This window comes from Diabrotica virgifera, chromosome 5 (assembly GCF_917563875.1).
Source record: "Diabrotica virgifera virgifera chromosome 5, PGI_DIABVI_V3a".
NCBI classification, from domain to species: Eukaryota; Metazoa; Arthropoda; class Insecta; order Coleoptera; family Chrysomelidae; genus Diabrotica; species Diabrotica virgifera.
This window is the reverse complement of record NC_065447.1, coordinates 59,161,903-59,182,532: the sequence shown is the minus strand read 5'-3', so window position 1 is coordinate 59,182,532 and position 20,630 is coordinate 59,161,903. Positions and strand designations below refer to the sequence as shown.

Sequence of the window (20,630 nt, the reverse complement as noted above, 5' to 3'; positions counted from 1 at the left end):
TTTACTGATAATACACGGAAAGATAAGAGGCGGAAGAAGTATAGGAAGAAGGAGGGTCTGGTTGAAGAATTTAAGGTACTGGTTTAAATGCAGTTCTATAGAAATCTTCAGAGCAGCTGTAGATAGAGTAAAAATAGTAATGATTATATCCAACCTCCGACTGAGAGACGGCACTTAAAGAAGAAGAATGCCCCACTACTCACCCGGCCAACCTAAGGCCTTAAAATGTTAGTAGCTTAATCGGCACACCGTGTGGCACACCAGACTAAAATTTTTTTCCTTTCTTTTTAGATTTATATAAGTTACCTGAACCATTTTGTATATCAGCGGTACAACATTATGTGCTACTTTGTGTCTATAACCTTGATGATTTCCTACTTTCTCAATCAAAAACATGGCAGTTAACATCAAACTGGAAATTTTAAGAGCATCGAAAAATAGGTTACTGTTAAACTGGTTTTACCAACGTTTATTTCCATTAAAAACAAATATTTTAATGGCTCATAAAATTTCAGCTTTTTTAGCAATTAAAATTATATCGATGTACTTACCCTGGCAAGTAACAAAGTGCAACGCAAAAACAAAAATAAACAGATCCATAAAATTAATTAAAGTGCATTGCAACTTGTAAACAATAATTTTACTTACCTATCGGAACAGAACATTATTTTCTGTGGCAACAATAAAAATTTGTGACATTCTATTTTTAATATTGTTATACAACTACATATTATTGTATACATAAAAACTTTACTGTCGTAAAATTTTGATATTATAGTTTTTGCCAAAAATCTTTTAAATTAAAAATAGTTGTTACTTATTTCGTCTGTTCAGATTTGTCTGACAGAAGTTGATGTATATAAGAAAAAATCATTGAAATACAAATGTGCAAAATATTCTAAAAATGTGTTTTTTACTGAATGATAAACAAGAAATTGTATATGAACCAAAGTAAAGAAAAGTAAGGCAGTTGAACTATACGCCAGTCAATGGGAGCAATAGTAGAATATTATCTCCGAATTCTATCTGTATGGATTTTAATGAAATTCTGGGCCTAGCCTATACTTATCTCCTAATTCAAAGTCTATCCTCTGCCAATGTGTGCTTTTATCTTGGGGGTGGTTCCCACCCCTTCTCAGGGGTGAAAAATTTTTTGGTTAAAATTATCACGGAATTCACTAGAGAACCTAATTCTTCTTCTTCTTTCTCGAAACTCCTTATGCCCCTCAGGGGTGTCGGAGGAACCTAATTCTAAGCAAAAAATGTTCTATAATTTTTATTTGAAAACTCAATACTTTTTGAGTTATTCGTGGTTGAAAATTGGCCATTTTCATTGAAACATAATACCTTTTCGATCGGTTTTTTGCGAATACCTTAAAAACTATGCATCTGACGAAAAAAAATATATTCAACATTTATAGTTATAAAAAAACAAAGAGGCACTTGTCTCCATAACTCTTCTAGTTATAATACAAAAAGAGATATGGTAGGTGCAAATAGTTTGTTTTTTGGTTCATTCTCAAATTGGTGTATTCAACTTGAAATAACAGAGAAACGGTCGATTTTAGTTGTATAATGCTAACAATACCTTTTGTAGTGCTTGAAAAGACCTTTAAAATGAGCTATATTAAAAGTCCTTTACATTAAAACTAAGCGAGATATGCTGGAAACAAAATTGATAACTAATGTGTTTTAAGACAAAATGAGAAGTAATTTTAACCCTCATCCACCAAAATGTAAATGCATTGTTTTCCTTCTACAATACCTTTTACTATAGTATTATTTCTACGTTAAGAAAGTTGGACGGGTTTAAAATGAATGGTTTTTGAAAAAAAAAAGATCAAATTATAGAGAGCATTTTTAAATTTTCTTAAAAATCTTCTTTTTCTCCATGTAACTTGAAAATGATAAGAGATATAGTAATGAAAAATAAAAAAGAAATTTTTATCTAAAAAAACCCTACATTTTTGTGTGGTATCTTTTTTCATATCTCTTATCATTTTCGAGTTACATGTAGAAAGAGGAAGATTTTTGAGAAAATTTAAAAATGCGCTCTATAATTTGATCTTATTTTTTTTTCAAAAACCATTCATTTTAAACCAGTTCAATTTTTTTAACATATAAATAACACTATAATAAAAGGTATTGTAGAAGGAAAACGATGTATTTAAATTCTGATGGATGAGGGGTTAAATATACTTCTCATTTCTACTTAAAATACATTAGTTATCAACTTTTTTGCAGAATATCTCGCTTAGTTTGAATGTAATCGACATTTCGTATTGCTTATTTTAAAGGTCTTTTAAAGCACTATAATAGTTGTAAGTGTCATTATACATCTAAAATCAACCGTTTCTCTGTTATTTCAAGTTGAATACACCGATTTGAGCATGCAGCAAAAAAACAAACTCTTCTTACCTACCATATCCCTCTTTCTATTTTAGCTAGAAGATTTATGAAGGAACGAATCTTTTTGTTTTTTTATAACCTACAGAAATATTTTATATAGTTTTATTGTTAGATGCATAGTTTTTAAGGTATTCACAAAAATTCGGCCGAAAAGGTGTCATTTTTCAATGAAAATGGCCAATTTTCAACCACGAATAAATCAAAAAATATTGAGTATTCAAAAAATAATTTTAGAACAGTTTTCGCTTAAAATTAGGTTCTCTAGCCTCTTCCGTAGCAATTTAACCAAAACATTTTTCACTCCCGAGAAGGGGTGGGAACCACCCCCAAGATAAAAGCGCACATCGGCATAGGGTAGACTTTGTTTCATGAGCTATTCCCTACTTACTGTGAAAATATCAAGTAAATCAATGTAGTAGGATGGAATTCGGAGCCAAATACCCTCATTGACTGCCCTACTAGACGATATTCTTAAAGAAGTATTACAGGGTGATTGATTATTGGGGTAAAGCTCAATAGATCCGCTACATTAATAGATCAATAAAAGTTAATATCAAAAATTGTAGCCAACTTTGAGCATAATATTTTAAAATTAATTAGAATGTTACGGGGTGTTTGATAACATAGTGGCAGGCTAAATTTATGTTTTTTTAAATGGAACACCTTGTATTTTATTTTATATTTAAAATCTTCTTAACTTCGCCATTACAAAAATATAAAGGTTTGTTATGTTATACATGATATTTACAAAGTTATATCCAATTTTATATGAAAATCGTAACAAGTTCAACTCCCTGTATAAATAAAAATAAACACAACATCAATGGATTATTGATGCTATTCTTTTTCATTTATTGTCAAAATTTTCAAAAATGATTGATATTGCTAATTTTCTTTATATTGAATACAGGGTGAGTCAAAACCCAAGTACATTATTTTCTCAGTAATTTTAAATAGAACACCCTGTATTTTATATCACTATCGAAAAGTACCATTACAGTACTTTAATTTTTATATAACATTCCCTATGTTTAAATTTATTAGTTTTCGAGATATGTTCATTTTTCAGAGCAAATTATTAATTAGGGGTCTAAATCCTTCCAAATTTTAAGTAAGCCATGACTGAATTGTCTAAAACTGACAATTTACGATTACTTATTATCAATCCGGTAATCAAGGTAACAATGTAGCAAATACAGAAAGAAAAATTATTTATTAGTAATAAATTTTACAAAAAAAACACAACCACAACTTACAAAAATTTTTGAAGCAATTAAAACTACTTTTGTATGTAAATGTAACAAATAAAGAAAGAAAAATAATTTATTAGTTATAAGTTTTACAAAAAAAAAACACAAACACAAAATACAACATTTTGTGAAAACAATAATTAAAAAGTACTTTTGTTTGTACCTAAATGTAACAATGGCTGCGTTCACCAGAATTAATCGGTTTTAGTTTCAACTAAACAGCTGTGTTTCAGCGCTTTAAAACTACGTTCAGTCTGGTGAATGGTATTTTTCCGTTTGACACTTTCATAGTTGGTTTTGTTTGTGTTGTCACCTGTTCTATGAACTTAACCTAAAACGAGCTTCGTTGTTTTTGTTTATTTATATCGTTCAACGATAACTTGGACGTGTCTTAAACAAATTTAATTCAAAAATGGATACCTAATATACTACCTTTATTGTTGATAATGAAATCAACAAGAAATAATTTTTAGTGCTGCTATGCTGGACTTGGCAGAACCATTGGATGATGATGATATTAAAGAAATAATAATGTCATGAGAAATATGATAGGTCTGGATCCTGCGTATGAAAAAAAAGTTGATTAATAGCAAGCTGAAAATTTGTTAATAGCTTAAGGGTGTCTAGTCGGACAAACTTTGATATATGGAAACACTGGAACAGGGGAAGTTTTAATTGTGGAACAGGTTAAAAATTTGGAACGGTCAGACCACGAAAACGGCACATGTATTTTTTCCGACAGAACAGACTTAAACTCTCCGAACAGAGATTAAACTCTCATGCAAAAATCAGACTGCTATTTATTACCAAATGGGCGTTTTAATGAGTGGAACATGTAGAATATGTCAAATGACAGGAATTATGACAGGTGATAAATAGCAGTCTGATTTTTGCATGAGAGTTTAATCTCTGTTCAGAGAGTTTAAGTGTGTTCTGTCGGACAAAATAAATGTGCCGTTTTCGTGGTCTGACCGTTCCAAATTTTTAACCTGTTCCACAATTAAAACTGCCCCTGTTCCAGTGTTCCCATACATCAAAGTTTATCCGACTAGACACCCTTAAGCTATTAACAAATTTTCAGCTTGCTATTAATCAACTTTTTTTCATACGCGGGATCCAGACCTATGAATGATGTTGAAAATATTGTTCCTCAATATAGTGTAGGAAACAAAGGTTGAACCTTGCAAAATGGACACAAGTCCGGTTTTATTTTTTTTCTGGTATATCAAGAGGTGCTTATTATAAGACTAACTTTTTCTGAAAAAATTTCGCTCCGGAACCTCCCTTTTCACCCCTTTAAAGGGGGTAATTTGTGGTTTTTGCGGAACGTAGCCCTTCCTGTAACTTTTACAAAAAATTTCTTTTACAGAAATATGAAGAGGACTATATTTTCTACGATTTATTTCCAACACCATCTCTCTATCATCCACCGTTTAGCGGGGGTGGCGCCCTAAAATTGACAAGTTTTTAAAAAAGATGTTTTTAAAAAAAATATATTTTTCCCTAACTGTAACGGAAATTAAGAAGAAATCCTGCGGCAATTATTCACAAATAATTGACTGATTTTTTGGTATAGGTTTTACTTAAGGATAATTGCCCTTTTTTTAATTACAGGGTGTTACATTTTAAAAAACCTCTTTTTATAACATCTGAACCGTTTATGCTAGAGTAAAAAGACTTTCAGCGATTACCCATGTACTGGTGCTATTTACAAATTTGTATAATGCACCCCCATTTTTTCCCCGGAACCACCCCAAAAAAAAGAAGAATTAATAAATAAATTGATTTTCTTGGAATCCTTCACACACAATGCCCTTTATTAATATGCTTCATACATTATTTTGTGGACGTTATTATTACCCATGCATGGACACCAAAAGCAATTTCCTAGTGTAACCCCTTAAGCAAAAAAAAAATAAATAAAATGGGGGTTGAAATTTTTTTTTTGTTTTTTGCTTTTTGATCCATATGGGCATATGCTTCATCAATAGTGCTTTTCAATAATATATATGGTTATTGCAACATCTCTGCGAAAACCACCCTTATCCTTGAAAATGTACTGCAGAAACTACCCCTATCCCTTGGCGAGCATATTTTTACGATTTTCTCATTACCTATGTATTATTTTTAAACAAAACTTATACAAGGTTAAAGACCACTATTTACTCTAAAAATTATGTCGTATTCATTTTTTCGTATAAGCAACGGTTACGGCACAGTGGCGCCGTAAACCTCATATATGCTTTGGCGGGCTCCAGTTTTTGTTTTTTTTTTCGTCATCTGTTCGTTTTATTGATAAAGTACTTATGCAAAATAAAACAACACAGTGTAACCTACAAATTATGACTTATGCACATTTTACATTATTTGCTCCCCAAAGCCACAGTGGTGGCCCAAAATAAATTTTTGCATATTTTCGCCACCTACATGCATTTTATTGCATTAATGCTACCTTAACAGCACAATATTTACCCTTAGGTGGTCGCTACGTAGTGGCGGATCCAGGGAGGGGTGATGGGGGTGAACACCTCCCCCCCTCTCAAACCAAGTTATATTATTTTCAAACATTATAAAAATATTCATTTATTTTTATAGAAATTTAACCAATTGGCACCCCCCTCTTAACGATGCTGGATCCGCTACTGTCGCTAAAGCATAAAAAGTCATTCTTATAAAAATAATATTAATATTATATAAGTATTTCTATAAAAAAAAATGAATATTTTTATAATCTTCAAATATAATATCACTTGGTTTGAGAGGGGTGGGGGTGATCGTCCCCATCACCCCTCCCTGGATCCAACACTGCTTAGCGACCACTTAGGGGTGAATATTGTGCTATTAAGTTAGCATTAACGCAATAAAATGCGTGTAGGTGGCGAAAATATGAAAAAATTTATTTTGGGCCACCACTGTAGCTTTAGGGAGCAAAGAATGTAAAATGTGCATAGGTCATGATTTGTAGGTTACACTGTGTTGTTTTATTTTACGTAAGTACTTTATCCATAAAACAAACAGATGACGAAAAAATAAACAAAAACTGGAGCCCGTCAAAGCCTATATGAGCTTTACGACGCCACTGTGCCGTAACGGTTGCTTAAACGAAAAAAATGAATAGGACCTAATTTTTAGAGTAAATAGTGGTCTTTAACCTTGTATAAGTTTTGTTTAAAAAAAATGAATAGGTAATGAGAAAATCGTAAAAACATGCTGGATAAGGTATAGGGGTAGTTTCTGCAGTATATTTTCAAGGATAGGGGTGGTTTGCGCAGGGATGTTGCAATAACCATATATATTTTTGAAAAGCACTATTGATGAAGCATATGCCCATATGGATCAAAAAGCAAAAAACAAAAAAAAAAATTTATCCCCCGTTTTATTTATTGTTTTTGGCTACAAGGGTTGCACTAGGAAATCGCGTTTAGTGTCCATGCATGGGTAATAATAACTTGCACAAAATGATATATGAAGCATATTAATGAAGGGCATGGTGTATGAAGGATTCCAAGAAAATCACTTTATTAATTAATTCTTCTTCTTTTTTGGGTGGTTCCGGGGAAAAAATGGGGGTGCATTATACAAATTTGTAAATAACACCAGTACATGGGTAATCGCTGAAAGTCTTTTTACTTTAGCATAAACGGTTCAGATGGTATAAAAAGGGGTTTTTTAAAATGTAACACCCTGTAATTAAAAAAAGGGCAATTACCCTTAAGTGAAAACTATACGAAAAAATCAATCATATATTTATGAATAATCTCCGTAGCATTTCTTTTTAATTTCCGTTACAGTTAGCGAAAAATATATTTTTTCTAAAAACATCTTTTTTAAAAACTTGTCAACTTTGGGGCGCCACCCTTGCTAAACGGTGGATGATAGAGAGATGCTGTTGGAAATAAATCGTAGAAAATATAGTCCTCTTCATATTTCTATAAAAGAAATTTTTTGTAAAAGGTACAGGAAGGGCTACGTTCTGCAAAAACCATAAATTACCCCCTTTAAAGGGGTGAAAAGGGGGGTTCCGGGGCGAAATTTTTTCAGAAAAAGTTAGTCTGATAATAAGCACCCCTTAATATGCCAGAAAAAAAAATAAAACCGGACTTGTGTCCATTTTGCAAGGTTCAACCTCTGTTTCCTACACTAATACACATATTTACAATTTCGTGAACATATACAATTATGTATCTCCTAATTTTCAATTACTTTATAATTAAACCCATTGTAAAAGTAAATATTTTCAAATGAGCGCGCCATTATAATATATTTCTAAACACGTTCAATATTAAAGCGATGCAAATCCTACGTTGAATAAAATGGCGACCGTTTCGTCAACACGTTGAAGTTTAGCCTAAATTGACAGTGACGTTCACCCGAAAAATCTTAAACAGTTTCAAAGCGCTGACATAGCGCACTGGTCTGGTGAACGCACCCAATGTAACAAATAAAGAACGAACAATAATTTATCAGTAAAAAATTTTACAAAAATAGAACATGAACACAAAATACAACATTTTTGAAAAAATTAAAAGCAACTTTTAATAAAATATTTAAATATTATATTTGATAATTACATAAGTTGTTCAAAATGACCTCCAAACACATTTATGTTATGCTACACTACGAAGCATTTGTAAATTAATACATACTTCGAAATACACTGTATTCTATTTTTCATATCATCCCTTGTTGTTTGAGGCATTTTATAAACTTCATTGACAATAAATAAAAACATTTGGCATCAATAAACCATTGCCGCTGTGTTTATTTTTATTTATACAGGGCGTTGAACTTGTTACGATTTTCATAGAAAATTGTTTATAACTTTGTACATACCCTGTATAACATAACAAATCTTTGTATTTTTGTGATGGAACAGTTAAGAAGATTTAGAATATAAAATAAAATACAGGGTGTTCCATTTAAAAAATATAAGTTTGGTCTGCCACTAGGTTATCGAACACCCTGTAACATTTTAACTAACTTTGTAATATGAATTTCAAAGTTGTCTACAATTTGTGTTATTAACCTTTATTGTTATCTATTACTATAGCGGATCTATTAAGCTTTACCCCACTAATCAATCACCCTGTATGTATGCAATGTAAGGGGAATATATTATATGGAAGTTGGCTAACGAATTTGTTTAATAAAATTATATAATTGTAACAAGTGCCACATAACTAAAGAAGCAACATCTTAATACCTCTTTCGTTGATGGAGTGGAGACCATGGGCAGACAAGCTAAGCCGAGGATGACCCACAACGGGATGGACCAATTGCCTCAAAAGAATTGTGACCCATGGGATAGCAGAAGCGCAGAACAGAAGAAGATGGAATATCCGGAGGAGGCCTATGTTCAACAATGGACCTTGATCGTTGCCTGCTATTCCTTCACGCTTAGGCACCCAGACAAGATGAACTTTTTCATCTGGAGCTATTACTTTACAGTGCAGACTGCCATATGAATAGCATGTACTGCTCGCATCGAACATGGTGGCTTCAGCATCATCGAGGGACACGTGTCTTTTGAATCTTCGCCCCACCACTCCGGATCCCACGCCACTTTCCAATTATCCATCGGTATATCTGTTTGGGAGAATTACTGAACACATACGGCTCCTCTCGATAATTTGACTCTCTCCCGCTCATTTGTCTCTACTTGGGAAATATAGCAAGGATGAAGAATTTTAGCACTACACGTCTACTGTACGTAAACCACGTCAAAAAGCTGCTGTTATAAAGGAATCTTCCAGCAGTTTCAGCTACAACTAATATCAACAACGAACAGTAATAGTGAACGGTTTTTGAGGCGAAACAAGACACAAGATAAAACAAACGTATAATACCAACTTTTGAACAAAATGTGGATAATTACGATATAATAAGTTGCCAAATTCTGCCCACTTTAAATAAACGCTTTGTGTTTAACATAGGTGGCTTATTTTCCTTTGCCACACTTAATTGAGGATAAACAATACACATAGCCAAACAAAAACATTGGTTCCATGTTTATTTTGAGGTTTTAGTTATTTTCATTGGACGTCTTTTGGAAATTTCCCGTTCTTTCTATAATTCAGCAACACGTGCCAGATAATAAATTTTCAAAAACTAGGTAAATTACAGGAAAACGGTTGCCAAAATATTAATAAGTTAGAATGTTAAATGATTGCGATAGGCTAATATTATTTTGTATATTAATCTGTGTGAATATATTATAAGATGCTTGGTATTAAGACTTTTATTAAATATAAGTACTTTTTATATTCTAATTTCGTAAAATTTTGTGTAACTTTTAGAAAGTATAGAATTATAAGAAAAGTATAGAATTTTATCATACATAAAATAAGACACAAGAATATTTTTATTAATTAACAATCTCCATCCGTCTCCTGCCTATATCTTCCTGTTAAACTCTGTTGTTTGATTGTCTCTTTCACGTTGGGCCAACTAGTTGGCCAATGAGTTGGGCCAATAAGTTGGGCCAAGTAAGAACAGCGAATACATGGTGATTACACGTTGGTGGAGTTATCAGTCTGCATTAACCTTTCTTAGTGGATAAACAAAAAACAAACTCTGATTATGGATATGGATGTGGAGACTGTAGCAGCCGCCACAAGCCACAATGAATTTGTACAACGCGTTCAATGCTTATAGAAAAGTGTACCAAACAAGAGTGATTAAAAACAATGGCGCAAACGACGGTACTTTTACACCGAAAAAAGTATTAATATTAAAACACAACCTTAAAATTAATACCTACTTATAAACAGTATCAGTTTTGTGAGAAGAGAAAACAAATATTTTAAACTCGACAACAACGTGTTCATAACCAAACGGCTGTTTGGCAGATCGCGCAAGTCCCAAAAATCCTTTGATTTGTGCACCAAATACCGACAAAATTCGGTTTGTAGACCAACGCTGACCGCCAATCGCAAACTCATGCCAAGTGGTCCTGTACACGTTGGCCCAACTCCTTGGCCCAACTGATTGGCCCAACGTGTACTAGCCCCATAATTTTTAAAGAAATATGATCCATTAATGGTCATTAAATAAATCATTTAATGAAAGATTTTATTTTGTGATTTATTTATATCTTAGCGATACAAATTAATTTATATTGATACATATATAGATTGGGGCTTTCTTCCGTGCCGTAGGCCTTCCTTCCTCTATGTCGAAGATGTCCATTCCTGTCTTCTGTTTCCTGTTGAACCAGATTTTTGTGTCGCTGATAACTCTTGCTAGTTGTAGTTTACAGTTTGTTCCTTTTCTGAATTCAAATTGGCCCTCCTGTATGATTCTTCCTCTTTCCGTATGTTACATCCTTCTTCTGTAGATGAACACTAATATTTTTCCTATGGATTCCAGTAGGGATAATGGCCTGTAGCTTTCTGGTTTTCTTCCGTCCTTCCTTGGTTTTAGTAGAGGGATGATCTTAGTAGAGAAAATACGCATTTTCTAGATAAAATCTAAAAGTGTAGTACAATTCTACTATCATTTTCTTCGGTAGTTCCTTGAGTACTATGTTATGGATGCCTTCCATTCCTGGAGCTCTGGTTCCTTTAATCATCTTATGATTTTAGCAACTTCTGTTGGATTTAGGAAGTCTTCTTCCTCTACTAAAAATTGGTTTCTTCTTGTCGTATTCATTGTTGACTTCTTCTTCGATGGTTTGTTGATCTGACATATTCTGATTTTGCCTATGTGTTTCTGCCATTCTTCTTGCGATTGCACCCACTTTTCCTTGTGTTTCGAAGGGTGTTCCTTCCTCGTCGAATATTTGGGGTATCTTTTGTTTTCTTCTTTTCTTGGCTCTCAGAATTTTCCAAAAATTTCCATGGTTTTCTTCTGATTTCCTGATTTTGTTGTGCCATTTGCCCTAGGTGAGGCTGCTGTCGTCCCCGTATGTCTTGAATTCTTCTCTACTTGTTCTTTGGAATTTCCTTCTGGTACTGTTTTTTCCTTAATTAGTTCTTTAAGTTCGTTCGTGATGATTAGTCCTCGGTTATTCGTCATTTCTTTCGGAGAGAAGTGCCCCTTACACGATCAATTCTATGTAGTCAGCTGACCCCAGCTTTATGAAAATATGTTGCATACTTTAAAGTAGGGATACGGTTACGGCTGTTCGAAATTACAATACTGTCATATATTTCATTATGGATATGAACACTAAGCACACTAATATTGTTGATTCAACAAAATTGCATAAAAGAGATTAAAAAAGGTTGCTTGTGGGATTTTTCAACGGGCCAGATAAAATAAGCAAAAGAGCCGGATCCGGCCCACGGGCCGGCTTTTGCCCACCCCTAAAGACAAACGTCTGCTTAAAATTGATGAAAAATACGAATCCAGAAATGATTATTGTGCTTTGTTTTAGGTATTCATAGGAAAAATTTGGTAGCTAAAAACATCTCGTCTGTTCTAAATGAAGTCCTCCTACATTCAGTAATAAAGAGTGTAAATGCTATTAAAGCTAACGCCAAATGTGAGCATCTGCTCAAGCTATTTTGTGAAGAACAAAATGAAGACAACGTGTAGCAATATCAATCTTACATTGTGATGGGTAGTTCTTTTTTGGACAACAGACTCAGTAAAACGCAGGTTCAAAATAAATAAATATATTATGGATATTTATATAGAGTAAAATTTAAATAATAAAATAAAATAATATTCTGTCTTTGCTCTGCCCCCTTGGCGGACGTCTGTAAAAGAAAACTAAATTGTATTTACTATTATAAAAAACGTAATAAAAATATTAGTAAAATACAGGAAGCGATCACGCTATCCGGCATTATTATATGTATAAACAACTACACACAGACTCGTAGCCCCCATTATACATATTCCCATAATCAAAACATCGACACACAGCTACCCATACAACAACTCCGGATCGGAGATGGCAGCAACCGCTCACTACGGTTACACAGTTAAAGGTGAAGCATCTCTTCAATACAAAGTTCCTTCGACCAGGCAGGTTCCGACTCAATCTGTCGCATAACTGCCGCTTGCTCCCAGCTCAATCCGCTGGCAACTGGGTTGAATTCCTTTTCAGTTCAGTACACTGAGTGGAACTAACTTTACGATCCTCGATTTTCTTCTTAAATACACTCTCGGCTGCCCTCCTTGGATCCATCGGAGTGGAAGTGGAACATAATGGGGTTGCATTGGTATCGATGCGCGTTCGGTTCTCTGCTGAAGAGCTGTTGAATGCCGGGCATAAGGCATATCGTTACAACATCATCCTGAAGTATGTGGTCGTTGTTCTCTGGTAATACCGGCAGTACGCAATTGGTAATTCACCAGTGGTGGATGCGGGTTTTCCCTGTTAAAAGTTAAAACCCATACGTTTCTACGCGACTAGCAATGCAAGAGTGGTGGTCTAGCGACTGGGAACCTTGCGCGGTCGCCATGCGCGTTGAAAGATTTTACTTCCAATTTTTCGGAGAGTAGTTCTACTGTCCCTCTTTATACTGTGGCCTGGGGACCCAAAAGTCAAAATTCAACTCTTCCTTTATTTAACTGAAATATTATATTTATTTTTATAAACATAAAAACCAAATAAACTTTATTGATAAATAAATATAATTTATTGATAAATAAATAAGTTTATTGATTTATAAAACCGAAAAACAATAAATGTAAATAAACCAATAAACACGACAAATGCGCTAATGTAACTGTCACTGTGTCACAAAACAAAATTGGCCAACGCAAGTACATGAAGGTAATACTTATATAAGCTGTTCTTATAGTACTGGTACTAGTTCATTATTTTCTGGAACATAGAAAAGATGTGTTTAATGTGATCGCTCATGGGAAATATCTCTCATTTTTCCTACTATATCAGAGATATTGTTTATAGTAGCGGAGGAAAATATGCTAAATTTGCAGTTACTCGAGCGTTATGGGGACATATTGTTTTGCAAAGAGTAGGTCCTAAAACCAAAAAAAGTTAAGTTACATTTTTCATAAAGTGAGGGACTTTCCATTTTTAATTTAATTTTCTATTTCCAACAATCGTTTTTTCCGATTATAGCTCCATCTATACCGTAGCGTCGTATTTTACCTCCAAGTCTGTAATAAAAATTGGGGCTCTTATTTAAGATTTTAAAGTAACTCCCCACCCCACCTCTGTAGGGGGTCGTGTTTGGTGCTATTCGATAGACTTTTCAAAAATATTGAAGACGTGTATATTGCAGTTTTTCGATCTGATGTTCATTTCTCGAAATATTGCGGTACTCGTATTTAAAATTTTAAATTTACCCCCCACCTCTCCGTGGAGGGTCGTGTTTGGTATCATTCGACAGATTTTTGAAAAATATTGAACACGTATTTTTTAGTTTTTCAATCTGACGTTCATTTCGCGAAATATTCGTTTTTTTTGTGAAACTTTGTGACTCTCATATTTCCTTGCCGGGCTCAAGTCGTCAGATTTTTGAAATACATACTCTTTACTCTTTTGCATGTACTTAACTTAGCTTATCTTACGTTATCTGACGATTTCGAGTTTTTCTAAGGATAGATTTTTTTTCGGCCCCCCCTGTATTAAGAGCCAATATATGAGAGGTACATTTACAGGGTACAATGTTCCTCCCCATGTGATAATCTGACGCGCTCGAGTAACTGCAAAAATCCCCGCTTGGGCTGGACTCCTACCATTAACCTTGTTTAACTTATTGTGATTTCTGTGGACAAGCGGGTTAATTTTGCGATACTAGTTTCTATGAATAAAAAAAGACCTAGTATAAAAAGTAATTCGTGAATAATTTCATGCATGGGCAAAGATAGAATGGAAGAACTACCTTATTCAAAACATAATACATATTCTTTTTGTAGGTATATAGATAAAAAGCTTTGTATATCCTATGGTTCTGTATTGTTTTTTATCCATACGAATTTTATTGACATTTGCACAGTGTATTAACCCTTTATAAAGTTTTCTTCAAGCTACGTGTATGGACATTATAAATTCACCTTATTATTCCTCATAATCTATTGTAATCTGTTTTTGTTTTAAGCTACAAACACAATAGTTGTGTCTGTGTCTATATAAATATTTCATGTGTAAAATTATTTAGTGGTTTTAACGATATTAAGATAACAGTGATAACAGCGCTTTTCGAAGATATATAATAATAATCTCTTATTTACTTTAAAATGTGCCTTTGTTTGTTTTACCTGTTTTAAAATTTAAATACAAAATATTGATATAGAGTTTAAAAATGCTCCTTATGCTAAATTATGCATATTTATGTATTTAAATATTTTGAATTAAATAATTATCCAATACAGTACAGCGTCGAAAATGTGGATCAGTTGGAACCGGGACCTATTCGGACTACTGATTTATCCGGATGTTCAAACAGTCGTTAAACTTTTTCAAACAATTTTTAATATTTCATTCTCCTTCTTGTGGTGCTTTCTCCTTTAGTGGAGGTTAACGACTACACGGACTGGGACGTTTCGCCTTCGCCGTTTCGCCGTCGCCATTTCGTCGTCGCCGTTTCGCTGTCGAGCCACTTCGCCATCCGCCGTTTCGCCGTCGAGCCAGCTCGCCGTCGGCCGTTTCGCCGTCGCCATCCCGGCATTGGTTAAGTTTACAAGAACGTGATAACATACTAACTTTTTTTATACTAAATGTCGCAAGAACGTGATAACATAGTAACTTTTTTTATACTAAATGTCGCAAGAACGTGATAACATACTAACTTTTTTTTATACTAAATGTCAGTGTAAATAAAATGCTGATGTTGCTAGTAAAACCAAGTTATATTTTCGTATTCAACTATACATTGTTTTCGTCTAAAAAATAAAATATTTACAGTATTAAAAATATTCAGTATTAAAAATAAATAGATAAATATAACTTTTATCAGATTCCCGGAAATAAACAATATTGAGAAAAGGGATTTCAATTTCAATTGTTTTTACTGTATCAAAAATAAAAAACTTCATTATGCAAAAGTGATAGTATATAATCGTTCGAAAACCATTCAAAACTTATATACAAGTAATGATCATCCCGAAATTATAAGTACGAATGTTAACAACGAGATGGCGACAGCGAAATGGCTCGACGGCGAAACGGCGACGGCGAAATGGCTCGACGGCGAAACGGCGAAATGGCGACGGCGAAACGGCGACGGCGAAATGTCCTAGACCCGCGACTACACTGGCAAATCTATATCTGTGGAGGTTAGCGACTACACTGGCAAATCTGTCTCTGTCCAATGCGGCTCTAAACAAAGATGTTGAATTAAGGCCGGTCCAGTCTCCTGATATTTCTAAGCCATGAAATCTGGCGCCTACCGGGACCGGGACCCGTTTTTCTTCAATCGTACCCTGGATGATCAGAAGTCAGAGTTCAAAGGCTTCTAACTTGTTCATCAGTGTTATGTTGAGTATCCAGGCCTCCGTTCCATACAAAAGTATTAAACAGTTTAAGAAATATGACTTCAGACGTTGTATCCTCAGATTGGCATTATAACCAGTTCATTGCAGTTTCCAAAGAATCTTAGGCGTCCGCATGTGAAGCACAAAAAGCTCCTTAGCCATTCGTTTCTTCGTCATCACTGTCCCGCGCGTCATTGGTGTTGGTTACAATTTACGTCCTTGTCCTCAAGTTTTTGAGGTCTACTCCGTACTTTCAGTCTCATCTTGTCTGTCAGATTTTCACGTATTTTCAATTTGTTTTCAGTAAGAATCTTCAATCATTGCCTATCATCTAAATTCTAAATTAAGTCCTTTATATTAAGGTTTTGTTACAAATTCCACTTTCTTCATCCCTACCAGCTAAGAAGAGCTGTCGAAGCATCTGTTTTCTGTATATATTCTTTTTATTTTTTTGTCAACACCCTGGTCTATTGGTTGCAGTATGGAGGCCACATTTGGTGGGAGGAAAATTACTTGAATCTCACCATCAGTTTTGTTTAAAACTTCACGGCTCGGGTGAATTGGAGCAGCATGAATAATCAGAAGAACTTTTCCTTCCTTCTTGTGTTGTGGCGTGTTTTTTACACTTGGAATAAACATGTCCATGTACAATCCGGTAAAAATATTTTTAGTCCTCAACGATCTTTTTTGACTCTTGTAAATTATAAGCAGCTGTTCAACATTTTCATCTAACATCGCGGGTTTTTACTTTTTCTAAATTTTTGGAACTCCTTCTTTAGCAACATTGAAGCCAGGTGCAGCCTTTTCTCTACGAGAAACTAGTGAGCTCCGGGGGAAGAAACGCCAGTTTAGAGCAGTTTTATCAACAATATCGTCTACTCTATCGTCTAGCCCTACTCAATAGCCATATTTATTAATTTTTCCTCAAACATTCTAGAAGATTATGGCTAATATACCTTAACTTACTCAATACACAACTTCTTTTTGCAATACATATGTAAAGACAAACCTTAAAGTAATATAGAAGGTACCTTAAGAAAAGCAAGATTTTGAAATGAGCTGATTCTTACTCAAAGACTCAATTTAGGCCATCTAACTCTTATTTAGACACAATAATCTTCTGTATTTACGTTATATTACTACATTTTTTTCTTGTTTCAGGTGGTGAGGATAGCAGAAACGAAAGAAGGTCTTCTGGACTTAGCAGATTTAGAAAACCAATTAAAATTTTATCAAAATGCGGGTAGACAGATAATAGGATGTTTCTCTGTGGCTTCCAGTGTAACCGGTATAGTTATCGACGATGTAGCATGCACGATCCTTCTTCACCAATATGGCGCTTTGTCCTTTTGGGATTTCAACATCGGTGCACCCAGTTTACAAATCGATATGAACCCAAACGTTCCAGGTGTTCAAGATAATACCTCGTCATCAGCATACAAAGATGCTGTTTACTTTTCTGGACATAAATTTGTCGGAGGAGTTCAAACAACTGGTAAGTTGATGCATGTTTATTGTTTACTGTTACAAAATTATTTCAAATCTGAAATAAGTTGATTCTTCTTACAAAAAGCAGAAGCCTAGGTAGTTCTCAAGTAAGTGTATTTGGCCGTAACGTGAATAATGTTGTCGATGAAATAGAAAACCGAAGAGTATTACCAGAATCGTTTTTCGGAAGGCTGTCAAACACCGAGTACTAATTTGCTTAGTACAGCTCCTCTGCACTTAGTCATTTAGAATCTTCATTAAACTGTAGGTCTTGTGTTCATGTGTGATACATCAGTCATGTGTAATGTGTGACCACTCACGATACAAAATGTGAAAGATATGGCACATATGGGATATGGCACCAATCAGATATGGCGCCAAAGAAGAAGAGCAAATGAAAATTACAAGAATCAAATGTGATTAAACATAAATTAACATCTCTATTTCTCTTTTTTTTTGGTATATTGTTACGTAATTTATACTACAAATAGGTAGCCAGGAAAAAATTTGGAATACATGGACAGAACCGAATTTTCGTTGTAAAAGTGTACGTCATGTAATACCGATCAGAGTACACAACCAGGTCTATTAATAAATGATTGTAAATTTCGTTAGTGAGCCAGTTAATTTGTCTTAGCTTCTGTTTCAACTATCTATTGGCTTTGATACCTGCATTCCAGTGTAGGTATATGTGTCCACACCATCTTGAAGCTCTAGAACTGTAGATATTTTAATTAATACATTTTTGTTATTGCTGTTGGTGAACAAAAACTCGTAATTAACGATCTGTCCAGACTTTATTGTTATTCTTTGTTTAAGTGTACTTAAATGCCTAAATATGCGTTATTTAGGTTATGGTGGGGGCATAGGCGGAACCAGGGGGTGGTTTTGAGGGTATACGCTTAACACCATTATTATTCCATACCCCCCAGAGACCTTCAAGTAGACGTAACCCCCCCTTAAGATCATCCTGATTACACCTCTAGTTAGGGGAGCCCAAGCAGCGATTTTTGCAGTTACTCCAGCGCGTCAGATTATCACATGGGGAGAAACCTTGTACCCTGTAAATGTACATTTACCATATATTGGCTCTTAATACAGCGGAGTTCGTTAAGGGGGGTCCGAAAAAAAATCTATCCTCAGAAAAACTCGACATCTTCAGATTAAGATAAGGTAAGTTAAGTACATGCAGAATAGTGTATATTTCAAAAATCTGAAGGTTTTAGCGTAAGAAAAGTGGCAAAGTTTCACAAGAAAACAGCGAATATTTCGAGAAATAAAAGTCAGACCGAAAAGCTAAGAAATACGTGTTCAATATTTTTGAAAAATCTATCGAATGACACCAAACATGACCCCCCAAGGAGGTGGAGTGGGGGTTACTTTAAAATCTTAAACAGGAGTCCCCATTTTTTATTGTAGATTTGGATTCCTTACGTAAAAATAAGTAACTTTTCTTCGAGACATTTTTTCGAATTATGGATAGATGGCGCTATAATCGGAAAAAACGATTGTTGGAAATGGAAAATTAAATTAAAAAATAGAAAGTCTCCCTCCCACTTTATGGAAAACCTAACTTTTGGTTTTAGGACCTACTCTTCACAACCCAATAGGTCCCCATAACACTCGAGTAACTGAAAATTTAGCATACTTTTTCCCCCTACTAGTATGATGTTATTAGCAAATGTCTTTAAAATAATTTTTTTCGACTACAAATAATGCATATTTATATTTATGTAGAGAGATGCTTCCGTAGTCAGGGAAAAGAAGAATTCTTTTGCCGTATTCTATTTTACCACTATGCCATCCTTTTGTCTTACAGTCAATCTGCCTTGTAAGTCGAATCACCGTCCGCTTCGTTGTTTCTACTTTTCCTCTATTATTTGTTTCGTTTCCGCCACTTTTATGTTAAAGTTTTGAATATATTGCCATTGCCGTTCCACTTTTTGTATATCTCGGCTACTAGTTCCTCCTCTTTTAAATATGGTGTGTTGTGTCATATGCTGACTAATTCTATTTAGAATGCTTTCGTCATAATATGCTTTCGTTATTGTCATATTAGTTTACTCTTTATTTCTAGATCTCTGTACCTGTATACAGTCGAAGCAGAGACCTTGAAAATAGCTACTAATAACCGCTTAGAGGCTTTTGAAATATAGTTGTATCTCTTTCTCTCTCTTCAGTCCTGACCCCCTGGGGGGAGTTTAGTGATCATCGTGATGTCGTGTATTGTCCGTTTTCAAAGATCTGTTTCTAGTTATTTCTTTTAACTCATGTATAGGCCTTTTGCATATCTTCTGTAATTTGGTCTATCCATCTTGTTGGGGATCTTCCTCGTGATCTTCGGCCTTCTACCTTTCCTTGTATAATGAGCCTTTCCACGTTTTCTGTGTCTGCTCTCATAACATATCCAAAGTATTTCAATTATTGGAGAAGGACTTTGCTAGAGAGACGTTTGCTGAATTATTTTAGAGAATTAAATAGAGAATTATTCTTCCTGTGGCCAGACCACGGCATTCCTAACAATCTTCTCCAGCAGAACATTTCAGTGGCATCTATCTTTCTTCTTTTCGCTTGTCTTAGGGCCCCAGATACACATCCGTTTGTCAACATTGGAAATATTAGGCAGTTAATCAACCTCAATCAACCATTAGGCAACATGTGATGCGGGGCGAGAAGTATGGCATCTTGCGACTCTTAATGCAAGGAAAGATAGATGGCAGAAGAAGCATCGGAAGAAGACGAATTTCATGGCTGAAGAACCTGAGAAAATGGTTTGGATGCAGCTCAAAACAACTATTTAGAGCTACTGCCTCAAAAATTAAAATAGCTATGATGATTGCCAACCTCCGTAGCGGAGATGGCACGTGAAGAAGAATCAAACTCATTTTTAGTGTTCGTGAAATGTGAGAGTCCTTCCCTTTTTTGAGCATCTTTCCTACAGAGTCCTCTACAAGATCACATCTACATGGTTGTGTACCGTGGGCGGCTAAGCAGATAAATGAAGCAGTTCTCAACAGAGCAGAAGCGACTCAGCTGATTGATAGCGTCAAATCCAAGAAAATAGCATGTCTTGGATAACGGGGAAAA

General features: G+C 34.5%; 1 protein-coding gene across 3 annotated transcripts in view; it reads left to right on the top strand.

Moving 5' to 3' along the window:
- Positions 1–20,630, top strand: part of LOC114331029 (uncharacterized) — a 443,107-nt gene that overhangs the window by 324,605 nt on the left and 97,872 nt on the right. For all 3 annotated transcript variants that reach the window (XM_028280506.2, XM_028280498.2, XM_028280491.2), the window contains exon 4: positions 17,217–17,550. In XM_028280506.2, coding sequence (XP_028136307.1) covers positions 17,217–17,550 — 334 coding nt within the window. The remainder of the gene's footprint in view (positions 1–17,216; positions 17,551–20,630) is intronic.